General features: G+C 35.1%; 1 protein-coding gene across 3 annotated transcripts in view; it reads left to right on the forward strand.

Annotated features, from left to right (window-relative positions):
• The window catches only part of LRRC7 (leucine rich repeat containing 7), a gene marked incomplete at both ends in the record, with an annotated part of 384,656 nt that overhangs the window by 296,138 nt on the left and 72,781 nt on the right, over positions 1-15,737 (forward strand). For 2 of the 3 annotated variants that reach the window (XM_079697002.1, XM_079697003.1), the window contains 3 exons: positions 2,061-2,172; positions 2,385-2,565; positions 4,236-5,916. In XM_079697002.1, coding sequence (XP_079553128.1) covers positions 2,061-2,172; positions 2,385-2,565; positions 4,236-5,916 — 1,974 coding nt within the window. Of the gene's footprint in view, positions 1-2,060; positions 2,173-2,384; positions 2,566-4,235; positions 5,917-9,818; positions 9,960-15,737 lie in introns of all 3 variants that reach the window. The other variant, XM_079697001.1, reaches the window with a different exon arrangement.

A 15,737-nucleotide genomic window follows, 5' to 3' on the forward strand; every position in this document is an offset into this window, starting at 1 on the left:
TGTAAATGTTTGATCTATACATAAAAGATAACTTGAGTACCGAATGTGTAAGGCATAAAGGGAAAAAAAAGTAGTGGAAACCCTTAACTATATTTACATTTCTGTGCTTATACAACTATTTTGTTTATTTGTTTTTGACTAAAACAAAATGCTTTTACTTCTATAATAAAATGTCATAAGAATATTTCCTTTTTAAAATATTATTTCAACAAATAAGTTATATTGATATTTATAGAATGTTAGTATTAGACAGAAATTTGCACTAATTCTTATTATCTATTACCCTCATTATATTGATAAATTGAATAAGATCCAGAGAGTTACAGTGACTTGCTCGAGGCAACCTGATTAATAAGTGATAAAGCAGTAATAAAACAGAAATATGCGACTTTGTAACTGAAAAATTTTTGAAAGTCTGAACATATTTTATGCCTTTCATAGTACCATTTCTCAAACTTGCATCTGCTTCTACTTAATAAATGTCTCTACAGATGTGTGAAGGCTTTTACTCTATTCTCTCAACTCAAAACTTTATCCAAAGTTTCTTATGCTAGACTTTTGAAATAATTTTCAAAATCCATGAAAACACAGATTTTCCTATTCATCTCCAGAATTTCCATCAATCCCATTCTCTTTTCCGTTCCTCTTCAAATATATACAATACTGCATTTTAAGTCTCTAATATGCTCAAGCTGGTCTAACCAGGGGGCAGCAATGTAAGGGATAATCATAGGACTAGAGCCCAAAGGAATCCTACCTGCATGCGGGATCTTTGTCTACTTACCTATGTAAGCCTGGGCCTCACTGAGTCTCAGAATCCACCTTTAAGAAATGAAAGGATTGGACTAGATGATCTTCCAATCTTCTCCCACTGAAATATTATTATTTTTTTAAGTGTCAGATATACCCATGTTTGCAGTGGCAGGCGGGGGTAGACAAAATGTATAGTAAGAGTTTCTATCTGATATTACCAACCAATTAGTTATAAGGCAGGAACCATTTCATTATTATATTTTGTCCTCAAGTGTATTCTTTCTCCAATTTAACAAAATACTTCTAAATGTATTACCTTAATGTTCAAACAAACAAGTACTAATGAACGAAAAAAACTGAAAATTCTTCTTTGAATTCAAATTGAGTTTAAGGGGAAAAGACAGAAGGATAACTGCTGTGCATAAATTTATATCACTACTTACTCCTGAACATAAACAAGCCATTTTTATATCTAGAAGGAAGTGAGAATGTTGCTTTTCCTAATGTCCTCCCACTACCTGGTTAACCGGGAATAATAATTTGAATTACAGAAGTTTAAAATTCATCGGTTTTTTTAAATACATTTATTTGTCATAAAGTTATATTCTTATACCAGTGTTGCTCATTATACTGAGTGAAAGGATGTAGATTGAAGATTTAGCAGGCTAGATTGATCATGAGAAAACTAGAAACCTTAGGAAGAACGCATGGTAAAACTAAAGAAACTGAGAAGATCACTTGGGTAACAGTAGGAATTAAGAGGGAGATTGGCAGTAAAAGCTGTATTTATAGGGCCCAATTGTGCATTAACTTTGTTATATTTGAAAAAAAAAAACTAGTTGGTCAGCAATATATCCCTCTTAGAACTCTTAAAAGAGTTCATCCCTTAGAACTCTTACATGTTTATATGTTATAGATTATGTATTGTATTACTTATATGTGACTTATTATAATTCAGTTGTGTTTTATGAGTTACCTCTATCTCCCTAACTAGACTGTAAACTCCCACAGGACATTGGTGACATTTTGTCTTTCTTTGGAAACTCCACAGTTCTTTGCACGGTGCCAGGCATATAAACAGCTTTCAAAAAATGTCTGCTAAATAAATGGACTCATTTAAATTAGAAAAACAAAAAACATTTTAGTGCTTACCTCAGAGATACATATGATTCACTCCTCCTAGTACGCCATAGTGAATTAAATTCTGGAGTCCCATCTTGTATCTGAGCCAAATAAAGATATTGCCATCTTGGTTAACCAATGTTTAAATGTTTACTTTCCTTGTCCTGTATTATTATATCTCTCAGGATTCTTTTGTTCATCCAGCTAATGAAATGAGGATTGGGGAACTTCACCCTTCATTAGCTGAGACCCCTCTGTACCCACCCAAACTTGTTCTGCTAGGGAAGGACAAAAAAGGTAACATTGTGAACCTGATGTGGAAAATATGCCACAAATGCATGTGCATGATGAATCACCAGTTGTAAATTATGATATACCATAGTCTATAGAAATATTTTATAAATATGTATCTCTAACATTCATTGGTATGCTGTTTTTCATACTTGCCTTTCTGTGTTTATACTTGTCAATGTTCACAGCATTATAATATTTTCCCATTTACATTTCAGAATCAACCGATGAGTCTGAAGTTGACAAAACTCACTGTCTGAATAACAGTGTTTCCTCAGGCACTTACTCAGACTACTCGCCTTCCCAGGCTTCCTCAGGATCCTCTAACACCCGGGTTAAAGTGGGGTCCTTGCAGACAACAGCTAAAGAGGCAGTACATAATTCTTTGTGGGGTAACAGGTGTGTTTAGAATTCCCTCTTTTCTGTCCCCAAATGCTTACTTTCAGCAACATTTTTAAAAAATGGAATCTTCTTAATTTTGGGATTGTATTCAGCACATGAGTGGCATAGAAGACAGAGGGGAAGGTAAGCAAATGTAGTCCCCCTGGGATTTCCAAGAGTGGATAAATCCATTTTACACAGCAAAACCATTGTTTACGGGAGTGAGGGTAGTACATTAACAGGTTGAGATGATAGAACCAAAAAAATTTTTAATCGAAAATCAAAAATTGTGTTTGCCTCAGTACATAATAGTGACACATTTGGGCATTCACCATCCAAAATGGTGTTATGAATTAAAGAAAGATTCATGGAAAGCACTAATGTGCCAAGTACAGAGTAAACATTCAATAAATTTTTCATCAGCATCTTCATCATCATCATTTTATCACCACCTGGAAAAGTTAGAATGTAAGTAAAAATATTTAATCCTTCCAAAATGGCTCCTACTCTATATTACTTCCATTTTACAGATATATTAAAATCAAAAGCCACGGAGGTCAATAAAGTGACTCAGTGAAGTAGCATTTACCCAGCACTGATTCCCTTGTTTTGTAACAGGTTGCTATGTTTCACAGTACAAATAGCAAATAAAAATTGTCATATGATATAGGTAGTCAATGCCTTTCACTTAAATTTACTGATAATGTCAATACTGTTAACAATATATTCTTTGGTAATTGATGAATAACTATTTCTACTCATTGATGCCCATGATAAAAATCTTAACTCTTTCAGTTTGTAAATTTATTATTTGTTATATAAGCTGAGACTGATTTAGGTACTTTTGGAAGATGCCTTCTAAATGAACTTTTTTCAATTAGCAAAAGCACTTAAAAGTCTTTAATAAAAGATATATAATTCAATATCATTAGTGTGCAAGCGGTTTAGAATAAACTTAGAAAAATGAGCATCTTGTAGAGACACTGTGGTCACCAGAATAAACATGCCAATGACCAGAACTCATAATTTAATTTAATTTAATTTAATTTAATTTACATTCTAGAAAAAGATATGTGAATGCATACACTATACAATGGGTTTAATGTCTTCCAATACCTGGCCCTCAAATATGTTATTTGAAGACAACTTGGGTTCATTAGATATAAGAAGCATTGATAAGAAATGTACTCTCAACTAATAGTTTGGAAATGTACTGAATCAGAAATTCCAGAGATGGGGACCAGGAATCAGGTAGCTCTAATTATCAGACATGTTTCAGGACCATTACTAAAAATATCTATATTTCTTTCATTCACTCATTTATTCATTCATTCATTCAACAAATATGTACTTAGTACCTACTATGTGCCAAGCACTATGCTAGGCCTGAAGAGAAATAAACCTCTGCCCTCATGAGTTTACATTCTAGCAGAGGACACAAGACATAATAGGTAAGTAAACTGTGTATATTAGAAGGTAATGATAACTGAGAAGAAATAAAAGTTAGAGCAGGGTAAAGGGGTGACTTTTTTTGGACATGGAATAATAATGCTATCGTCAATCATAATTGAGGTGTGGATGAATGATCAGTTGAACAAAGGATGGTGGTATTCTTGCCTGCTTGTTCTTTCTGGCAAAGACCCAGATCTTCCTCATTTTCATGTTCCTTCTTCCCATTGTGTTCACAGGATTGCACAATCTTTCCCACAGCCTCTTGATGCAAAGCCATTGCTCAGCCAGCGGGAGGCTGTCCCCCCAGGGAATCTACCACAGCGTCCTGACCGGCTGCCATTGAGTGACACTTTCACTGACAACTGGACTGATGGCTCACATTATGATAACACCGGGTTTGTTGCAGAGGAAACCACAGGCGAGAATGCCAACAATAATCCTCTCCTGAGTTCAAAATCTAGAAGCACATCTTCTCATGGACGCAGGCCTTTGATTAGGCAGGATAGGATTGTTGGTGTTCCCCTGGAACTTGAGCAGTCTACACACAGACACACACCAGAAACAGAAGTGCCTCCTTCCAATCCTTGGCAGAATTGGACCAGAACCCCTAGTCCTTTTGAAGACAGGACTGCTTTCCCTTCCAAATTAGAGACAACCCCTACCACCAGCCCATTGCCTGAAAGGAAAGAACATATAAAAGAATCTGCTGAAATACCTAGTCCTTTTTCTCCAGGAGTACCATGGGAGTATCATGATTCTAATCCCAACAGGAGTCTCAGTAATGTCTTTTCTCAAATCCACTGCCGCCCAGAATCTTCTAAAGGTGTTATTTCAATTAGCAAAAGCACAGAGAGGCTTTCCCCACTAATGAAAGACATCAAGTCCAATAAATTCAAGAAGTCACAGAGTATCGATGAGATTGACATTGGCACATACAAGGTTTATAATATACCATTAGAAAACTATGCTTCTGGGAGTGATCACTTAGGAAGTCACGAACGACCTGACAAAATGTTAGGACCAGAGCATGGTATGTCCAGTATGTCTCGAAGCCAGTCAGTCCCGATGCTGGATGACGAGATGCTCACTTATGGAAGTAGTAAAGGGCCACAACAACAAAAAGCTTCCATGACAAAAAAAGTCTATCAATTTGACCAAAGCTTCAATCCCCAAGGAGCAGTGGAGGTTAAAGCTGAAAAGAGGATACCACCCCCATTTCAACACAATTCTGAGTACGTGCAACAGCCGGGCAAAAACATCACCAAGGATTTGGTTAGTCCTAGAGCTTACAGAGGATACCCACCGATGGAGCAAATATTTTCATTTTCTCAGCCATCTGTTAATGAGGATGTTGTAGTAAATGCCCAGTTTGCAAGCCAAGGTGCCAGGGCAGGCTTCTTGAGAAGAGCTGACTCCCTGGCAAGTTCCACAGAAATGGGCATGTTTAGAAGGGTCAGTGAACCTCATGAGCTGCCTCCGAACGATAGGTACAGCAGACCTCCATATAGGGGAGGTCTGGATCGCCAAAGCAGCGTTTCAGTGACTGAGTCCCAGTTCCTGAAAAGGAATGGCAGGTATGAAGATGAACACCCTTCATATCAAGAAGTGAAAGCTCAGGCGGGAAGTTTTCCAGTTAAAAACCTTACCCAAAGGAGGCCATTGTCTGCAAGAAGCTACAGTACAGAGAGTTATGGTGCCTCCCAAACCAGGCCAGTTTCAGCTAGGCCTACTATGGCAGCTCTTTTGGAAAAAATACCATCTGACTATAACTTGGGTAACTATGGTGACAAGCCATCAGATAACAGTGATATAAAGACGAGGCCTACTCCTGTGAAGGGAGAGGAGAGCTGTGGTAAAATGCCTGCAGACTGGAGACAACAGCTGCTTAGACATATAGAAGCTAGAAGGTTAGACAGGGTATGTTTGGCATTTCTCTGTAAGAATATCCCTCCTGCCTTTAGTTTTACTTTATTGGCATTTCTAAGCACATGTAGTGAAGCATGAACTACATGAATGAATAGATGATCAGCATTTTATTTATCTTTATATTGTGGGGAAATTGATCATAATAGTTTTTCATGGATACTGTTTGATGCTCTTTGAGAGTTCATAATGTACAGGTGAATTATTTATCAAAACTATCCTAAATATGGTTAGTAAGAAAGAATTTGACTCTGTTATATGGGATAGTGCTTCAATTGCTTTCTAGCCATTAAGGCAAAATGCATCTCCTAGGACACAAAACTGTTCTCTAGTGACCTAAAGAGTATGGTTTTTATTGAATCTATAAAAAGTGAGTATTCTACCCCTTTCTGCACAGACTCACTTATATTAAAATCAGACCTAATTTGTTTATACAATTTGCATATAGTTACTGCTATGGGACTACTAAAGTTATTACTTCTAATGAGCAATAATCTTCTCAGCAAGAAACAGAAAAATAAAATAAGCAGAGATTGAATGCCCTCATACACATTATTTTATTCAATGAAATCCTGCCATTTAGAATGTTGTTTTTCATATAGAAAGAAATGGTTAAATTCAAATCATACTACAGACAACAAAAATAGATGATGTCTTTATAAAGAATACAAACGTACAAATTAGTGTGTATATTGCAGCAAAAAAAAGGGGGGGACATTAATCCCAATGCAGCTAAAAATTGAATCACAACAAATCATGAAATGCATAGCAATTGAGGAGAGCAAAAAAAAAAAAAAAAAAAAAAAAACTTGTATAAGGCCTAGAATTACTTTTTGTTGTTGTTTGTATCTCTCAAGAGAAGTCTGCATTTTCTAGAACTATGATCAATTGACCATCACCATTGAGTGTATTGATACTTTGTGGCTTTGGTGTAGAGGGCTTTGTGTACTCTGCATTGACCTTAGAATCTTAAAAGTCCTTTTTGTGAAAATAAGGCCTTTTGTTCTCATTTTCTAGATTTAAATGCTCAGTGTAAATTGGGGATCTGGGTAATAATATACCATTAGAATGTTTCACTCAATAGTTTTATTTTATTTGGTGTCCTGCTAAAAACACAGGTCACTGCATTTATTATATATTTTCTTAATGCTGAATTTTATGTTTTCAGGTGTACTCTTTTAAAATAATTATATTGTTTGTAGGTCGTGTCTACATGACAAGAAAACAATTATTTATAGGGAAAGAGTGAACTAATAAGTGTGGGTGTGGGTATTAGTTTCTCAATGTGGAAACTGGTTCTGCCTTGCAAAGTATTTCATCAGAATGTCTGTTTCAAATAGGTGTGCTCAGTCCCATTGAAGGGAGCCTCATCAAAGCCTCATGACTGGCTGTCAGTGGGAGACACCTGGTCGGTTGTCACCATGCCTTACCTCAAGTTATACCCTCCATGTAGACAGATAACTTGGAGGGCGAAAATATTTGGGGCCAAATAAAACAGTACAGTTTGGGAACTCTGGCCTCGTGTAGACACGACCATACGTAACAGGGTAAGATGAACTAGCCAAGAAAGGTTATAAGAAGCTTTTTGGAGCATATATACAATGACTAGTAATTTGAGGCAACAGAGGAGTGAGTGAAAACAAAGCATGAAAAAGAAAAGACAAAATTTTAAGCACTTGGTACCATCATTTATTTACTGGTTTCCCAAATAAATGGTTCCTTTCCTTTGATCAGAGCTACTGAAAAGTAGGTGACTCCTCTAGTTGGAGCAGGAATTTGGAGGGAGGAAAATAGGACTGGGGAAGGGGGATTTGGATCAGCAGAAGTCTGGAGGCCCTGCCTGTCCCAGATCCAGATAACTAAAAGTAAATTTGTATGTATTTTTCCATTACTGTGACAATACCTCCCTTTTTAATTAGTCTTCACATATCCTCTGTCTTTATAATTCCCTCAGTCTGTCTTTCATTTTTCAGAGCAATTTCAATGTATATTCAATAGCTTCTCATTTAATTCCATGAAATTAAATTACCTTAGAATATTGCTTCAAGCTATCAAATCTTGAAAGCTCTTCCTCTTTTCTCCAAGTAACTTTTCTTTCCCTCTCTAAATTGAGTTACTGAGCTATTCAGGCTGTATCTTTCTTAAAACTTAAAGCAAGATAAATTCAAGGTGCTGGAACACAGAGTTGTTATGTAAAAATAGTTCTGTACTGTTGTTCTTAACATTCTGCCCAAAGTCAGATTGCCCCAGACACAGTGTGCTTCTTCCAGTGAAATTTAGTTGAGTGATTTGAACCCTGGAAATCAAATAGTTACACTAGAAACTACAAGATCTTTGTCCATTCCTTATAAAAGAGAACTGCCTAGAAGCCTGGACATTGGATAAGCTTAAGTGTTCTACGTAATGTTGGTTAAAGATCTTGCTCGGTCTTGACCTTGGAGAGGCAGCTCCAAGTACTACTCTAGATTAAAGATGCTTGTTTTCTCCTTTGGTTTTATCTCAAGGCTCATGCTTCCACTATATAGCCCCATTTGACTGAGATAAATGAAAACATGAACCCATATGTCTAAGACTGCTACTCTTCCATAGAAGCTGAGAGAGCACTAGACTGGAGTCATTTTAACCCTTAAGGAATCATTCAAGTGCTAGATTGAAATGTTCAGTGTCCTTTTCAGTTTTGGCATGGTGACAATGAAAAAAAAATCTCTGGATGAAATAATCAGGGATCCATAACAAATATGATTAGTAGACAGCACACCATCAGGAGTATAATAGTCTTTCAGTTGATGGAATTCTGGTGCTAAAAATCATTTCTTTGCAAATAATGCCCTCAGAATAGAATAGCTGCCTGCTGTTAATGTTCAATAATATTCAGTTTTTAAAAGTATACTAAGTTAACTTCTGTAGATTTTTTTTCCAAATTAAGAGAATTACTTAAAAGGGCCAAATGCTGTCAATTATTACATGTCCATGATAGGTGGAAAGTAGAGATTGTACTGATGGAAACTATTTGATGACAGGGTATACAAAATGTTTTAATTTTTAAATGAAGTTCTGCAGAAAAAAACAAACTACTTATCAGACACTTGGAATAACTTTAGATGCACCTACTGAAGGGTAGCTACAATGCAAATATCACTAGAATGTTCTATAGGTATTTAGGTATATCAGATAAATAGCATTAATAGTTCAAATCATAGTTCCTTTAGTTTCATTATGAAATTTTTACAGTTTAAAATGTAATTTTTAAGAAACAACAAAAAAGTTAGAATATTTGGATTCACATACAAGTTGACTGGTTTAACTAAACTAATAAGCAAATTCAATCATCCACTGGTCAGATTGTATGATTTTTTGATGAGCTCTTTTTTTCTGAGTTGCCGTAATTATGCCTATAGACAGAGAAATAAAAGCAACTGATTTTGGCTTTAACTTTTCAGTGTATTAGTTTTAAGGCAGAATTATAAGCTAAGCTAATTTGTATGTGCTAATCTCACAATGTGAAAGAGACCATGAGATTTGCAGCTGACAAAATTTGATTAAGACCTCGCTGTTTGAAATTTTTGAATTAATAGACCGCCACTGATGAACATTTGTCCAAAGTCACTACAATCATGATATATAAGAGATAGATTTTATGCCTTTGAGTTAGCAGCAAATGTAAAATGAATGTTATCTTTGCTTTTCGTCTTTTCTGTAGTTTTGGATGGTACTCATTATGTGCATAACTAACACTGTTTACTGTATGCTTCTGTCTGATCAAGTGCATGTTTAAAAAGCAAAGTTACTGTTTGCCTGCTTAAAGTTAAATGTTATAAACTTAAACATGTTCATGTAATAATCAGTTTGTTGAGCATGTGTTCACATCCTGTCACATGATTATTTCCTCTACTCAGAATGCTGCTTACAAACACAGCACAGTTAACCTTGGCATGCTGCCCTATGGAGGTATTTCAGCAATGCATGCAGGCAGAAGCATGACTTTAAACTTGCAGACTAAGTCTAAATTTGATCTACAAGAACTACCTCTTCAGAAAGTAAGTATGGACTGCCCTACATGTGTCAGCATACCAAAGCCAATTAATGTTGTTTGTTCACGTAATGTGTTTGGGCTGTACATACGGCCCTGCTTATAGACTCTCAGGAGTCCAAAAAGCACAAAGGCAAACAATGTAGAGCCCAAACTCTTAGCTGCTAAATGAATATTTATAGCTAGATTGATTATCAGGTTCCTGCTTAACAGCTTTACTTTTTGGATTGAGCAGGTACATGGCTTTTTGTGTTGCTTTAAGACTCATTTTTTCTTATTATTCATTTTCTTTTATTCTTTGCTTCTCTTTCTTTTGTGTGTGTATATGTATGTATTGATATATACCTTTTTTTTTTTTTTTTTTTACTTTTTTGGAGACCACCCTATTATTCTCTTGCTGATGCATTCTGAGAACAGAACTAGAAATTATTACTGGATGGCACTGGCATAAAAACAGACACATAGATCAATGGAACATAATAGACAGCTGAGAAATAAACCCACACAGTTATGGTCAATTAATCTAAGCCTTAAATGTACCAATGAACTAGCTATAAGTAAGGAATTCTCAGAAGAAAAGATTAAATAAATGCTGGTTGAGTACAAGAGCTGAGATTGAGAATGTATGTGAACTACAGTTTTAATCCTCATGAAGTGAAAGAAATAATAAAAATAAAAGAACAAAACAAAGAGACACACACACAAAGAAATTATTATTGGATTTCAGTTGATTCCTTTGGAAAAGACATGGAGTCCTAAATTAGAATGAAAATTAAGTGTTTGACACTTCTAAATACTTCTTTAGCCCATTTTTTTTGTAGGAAATATTACGCAGAAGTAAAACATGAGAAACAAATTTGTAGCTTAGCTAGCAACTTTTTACTCATCCTGGGTTAATGGAAAAGTGGAAAGTTCACATGATTTTAAATGAAAATATAGGCTTATTTGAAAGAGAATATACTGTAAGAGGAAACATTTCCATTGTCAAAGGACCATTTCTGCTTGTTTGATTCAGGCAAAACAGAGAATACACATTTTACCTGTTTAAATTGACTAATGCACTCTTAGTTGCCTTTCGATGGAAACTAATGAGTCATTTTCACACAATATGTCATTATGACTATATTATTAATGTAGTCATTAACCTAGTAAGTTTTTACAAAAAAAAAGCAATGCAAAAGTAAGGATAACAAAATGATGGTAGCCTCCAAACACTCTTCTATTAATCAAATTAATGAACATATGGAGTAAACTCCCATCCCAGAGAAGTGAGTGTTATAAGACCACAAACTCAAGTTTTATTGTCAAATTAGCCTTAATAACAGCCCCTAACTCTGTATAGTTTGCTTCCTACTCTGAGGAGAGTAATAAAATTAAAGAGACATTTAAATTCACAGCTTTTTTATCACCCATGATCACTTTGGGGGGAAAAAAAAAGCTAACTTAATTGAAAACTTTTGAAAATTATTTTCCTTGTCCTCAGTCTCCTGTTACAGGACCAGTATTGTGTAGGTAACTCTCTCCAGGGAGAAAAAGGACTGATTTATGGTGTTTACCTATGTCAGTGATAAAGCACTCCCTCTCTGGCCAATTTCAAAGTAGTAATTTGACATCAATGAACTCAGAATTGAGACTGAGAATAGTCAGCTCTCATGAGCTAGTACAAGTCGGCTCCAGCACACGACCATCAGCGAGACCCTTTTCACTGGAGCCTCTAGTCTGTTCTTCATGTCCTCTTAGATGCCCAGGGCTTTCATCTTCTGCCTTAACAAAACCAATGTTCAAAAGGTTCTTGAAACTTATTTGCGCTAAGGAACAGACGAGCTATCACAACTTAAATAGATACCTTTCCTGGAGGGCTTGGTAATTGAATAGAAATCAAACCCTTAAAATACAATCATAGAATTTCAAAATACAGTGAGCAGATTTGAGAGATCTTGGTATGAAAGAAGCTATTGCTTGAACCCCTTGAAATTATATCATATGGATAACCCCTTATTTTGCTTAGTTTTTAGTCCTATTTTCTCATCAATCTATAGGATAATATAGATATATTCAGTGTCTGAAAAATGGTAATACACTTGAAGCACTGTTTCTCAATGTATAAATTAGTCTCCAGATATAAATTAGGTACCTCTGTGTTGCTATATTAATTTCCTGATATTTTGGGGGGTACCCTATAGAATCGATTCATTAACTATTACTATAGCTCTAAGATGATCTGTAACAGAAATATTGCAGTTATATTTGGAGACATTGCAACCTTACTCAGTTGGGCACAGAGATGACCTAAAGGAATTCTTTTTGGAAACTACCTTAACTTGCAAACCAAGAATAATTCAAGTATGGAAAAGAATCTGAAAAAGAATATATATAAAAATTTATATATACATTTCAGTATATATATACATACACATATATATAGAACTGAATTACTTTGCATACAACTGACACTAACACAATATTGTAAATCAAGTATACTTCAATATAAACAAACAAATAAATAAATAAGTAAACAAGCTGCCATCCAGGCCCCCCAAAAATAGTAATTCAAGTATTGAAATAGTCTATCTCAAAACGAATTATCATCAATACTTTATTATACACACCAAAAAATAAATAAAAGGGAGAAGAAAGAAAGCAAGGGATGGAAATAAACAGGGCAACTACTCCATTGCCCCCAAAAGATTTTATGACCCAAATGATGAGTTTAAGCCCTGTAAACTGTAGACATTTAAGCATCTGGACAACTTTGCTACCTTGCTGCTATTGCAGGAACATTATCAGGTTTGGTTACTGGATGTTTAATCACTTTCAAGACTACTCCATGCTCTACTTCCTTTCATGGATTCCAATCTAAGTCTCTGCCCTTTTGCCTTTGGCTCAGGTACATCTCTTCTGCATAGCTCCTTAATTTGAAAATTTGTTTGGTTTTTCTGCCAAACTTTAGAGTCAACCTTTCTTAAGGTGCAGCCTTTCAGATTCTCCACTAACTGTTGATAACCCGTCCTATGATTGAGGCTCAGTTTCCTGGAACCCTTCTCACCAGGAGAGGAGATAGGCAAAAATTATTTTCCTTTGATTTACAAATACATAAAAACCTATTACAGCACTTTCATCTTGCCACTTAAGATAATAAAAATTAGTAGCAGCTATTTAAGATATCATTACAGCCTCTAAATGATTGTTAGCCATGAGAATTGTACTAAAATAGAGAGTAAGATCAAAATAAAAATATTTCAGTAGATAAAATTGACAAAAACTGTTCATTCTCCTGTGAAAACCCTGGAGCTATCTTTTTATTCGTAAAATTCCTGAATGATAACACTGGCTATCTCTAGTTAAGTACTGTGGTAAATGATTTTGGAGTGTCCTAGAAAGAATAAATGAAGTGTCCTAAGGAATCTAAATGAATGTTTTCACGTATTACCAGTTAAGAACTGGGTATGGAGTTGCAGCATACTTTTGTATAGGTGGTGCCCTCTCCAGGGAGCATTCATGGGCTGAAATCCAGACCCTTTCCCCACACTCTCTGCTGGCAAGACTTAACCTCTTGTAATTAGAAGAAAGGAGCACATTTTTGTATTTTCTCTGTTACACTGAGATTGTCTTCTTGCAAGTTATGTACCCAGAGAGGGCACCTTTTTGTGATTCCTACCTCCCCATCCCTCCATTATGGTAATTGACAAAAGGGCACTACCTGAGGTCCTGACTGAGCAAATTATTTGTTTTTCGGTTTGGATTTTTTTTTTTTAGACTACCAAAACATATCTAATAACTTTTTCTCAATTTTCTTTTAAACAAATTTGTAATAAACTACTTAAATGATATAACTATTTTTGAATAAAGATTGAAGAACTCTGAACTTGAAGTATTTACACAGCGAATATTTATGTGGATAAAAAGAAAAGACTCTCCCAGATTTTGCTATGTGTTTTGAATATTTCTATTTTTTTCATATTTATTATATTCCAGGTCAAGTACTGTACATTTTTCATGGACTACAAGCTAAATATAGTCTTTCTGTATTATAGATATTAAATTATATTTTCTATGGTAATTTTACAGAAGGTGTTTTGATATTAACAGAATGTAAATAAAGAAAACCACAAAATTAGTTTAATAAATTTAATTTCCTTTAATATTTTCATCTTTTGATGCTTATTCTAATTTAGTAAAAAATTTAATAGTATTTATAACCAGAACATCTAAGGCATATAAGTCAGCTATTAAATTATAAATTATTAGTATTCTCTATTTATTTACTTATTCATTCATTCATTCATTCATTTATTCATTTGTCATTTATTCACTGCCTCTCCAAAAAGCATTTAAGACAAATTTCTATGACGTTATTGATGGTTCAATGTGCTTCTTTGGATGTGTTCTGTTGTGATTGAGCTTAGCTAATGTCTTGAAATTTTATGTTATCAAAGAGAAATATAATATTGTAAAATGTCAGTTCAAACTGTCATTTTTATTATCCAGATTAATGGTAGAAAAAATAAATATTTTGATAGGAGAAGAATAAAGACTAGGATTTATTGGAAATCTACTATGTACATAGTACCATGAGATACTTTAAATTTTTTTTTTTTGCACAACCCTCACAAAAACCGTGAATGGAATTATTTCTCACCATTGTATAGAAGAAGAAACTGAGACTCATGTGTTACATAAAAGAACTCAACTATATTTTCACTGTTTTACTGTTGTAACCCCAACACCTAGCATGGTAGTAGAATTTGAATCCAACTCTGCTTAGCACTCAAGTCCCTGCTATTTCTTGTATATGATGATGTCTTCTCAAATTTTTATAAAATCGGACATTTTCATAGACTGTAATTCATAATGGTTGATAAAGCTCTTTCATATACATAATTATATTATCTTCACAATAATCCAGAAGAGTAGATCTTATGGGACGGAGAAAAGAATACACAAGTAGAACATAATAACTAATCTAAAATATATCATGACCCAAATCATCCCCTATGTGCTACAGATACAGTGCTCTTTTATTCAGCTGAGCTTAATAAATGCTAATAGTTACCTTGCCCTCTTTAAGATCCACTTGCATTTCCTGAGCAGTCAGTAGCACCAAGAAATATGTTTGGTAGCAGGAAAAGACCAAAGGTTTTGAACCTAAGAAAATCACAACTTAATCAGCCATAATACTCCTGCTCCAGAGATATGCAAGGCTGGGAAAGAAATCCCTGGCCTTTTCTAACTCCCCATCTGCAGGTGTCCAGCTGCCAATATAAATAGTGTGGTCTCTTCTACACTGGAGAAATTGATAATTTTTTTCTTTTTTTTTTTTTTTTTTTTTTTTTTTTTGTGGTATGCGGGCCTCTCACTGTTGTGGCCTCTCCCGTTGCGGAGCACAGGCTCCGGATGCGCAGGCTCAGCAGCCATGGCTCACGGGCCCAGCCGCTCCGCGGCATATGGGATCCTCCCAGACCGGGGCACGAACCCGTATCCCCTGCATCGGCAGGCGGACTCTCAACCACTGCGCCACCAGGGAGGCCCTCTTTTTTTTTTTAACTTTTACCAACATAATATTACACCATAGTACCTACTGCTTATTGGCTTATTGAAACAGACACTAATATAAATTACAATTTCAGAGGAAGGGAAGTTGAAATTATGGAAACATATGTATTCAATGATCTTTTCATATAATTTTGCCTGGAAGAAGATGGCCTCAGTATCTGTTTTATTAGTTGATACTTATTCCACCATCTTTTGAATTAGAGTTTAGATAGCAATGTTTGCAGCTAAATTC

Source organism: Hyperoodon ampullatus (genome assembly GCF_949752795.1).
Source record: "Hyperoodon ampullatus genome assembly, chromosome: 2".
NCBI classification, from domain to species: Eukaryota; Metazoa; Chordata; class Mammalia; order Artiodactyla; family Ziphiidae; genus Hyperoodon; species Hyperoodon ampullatus.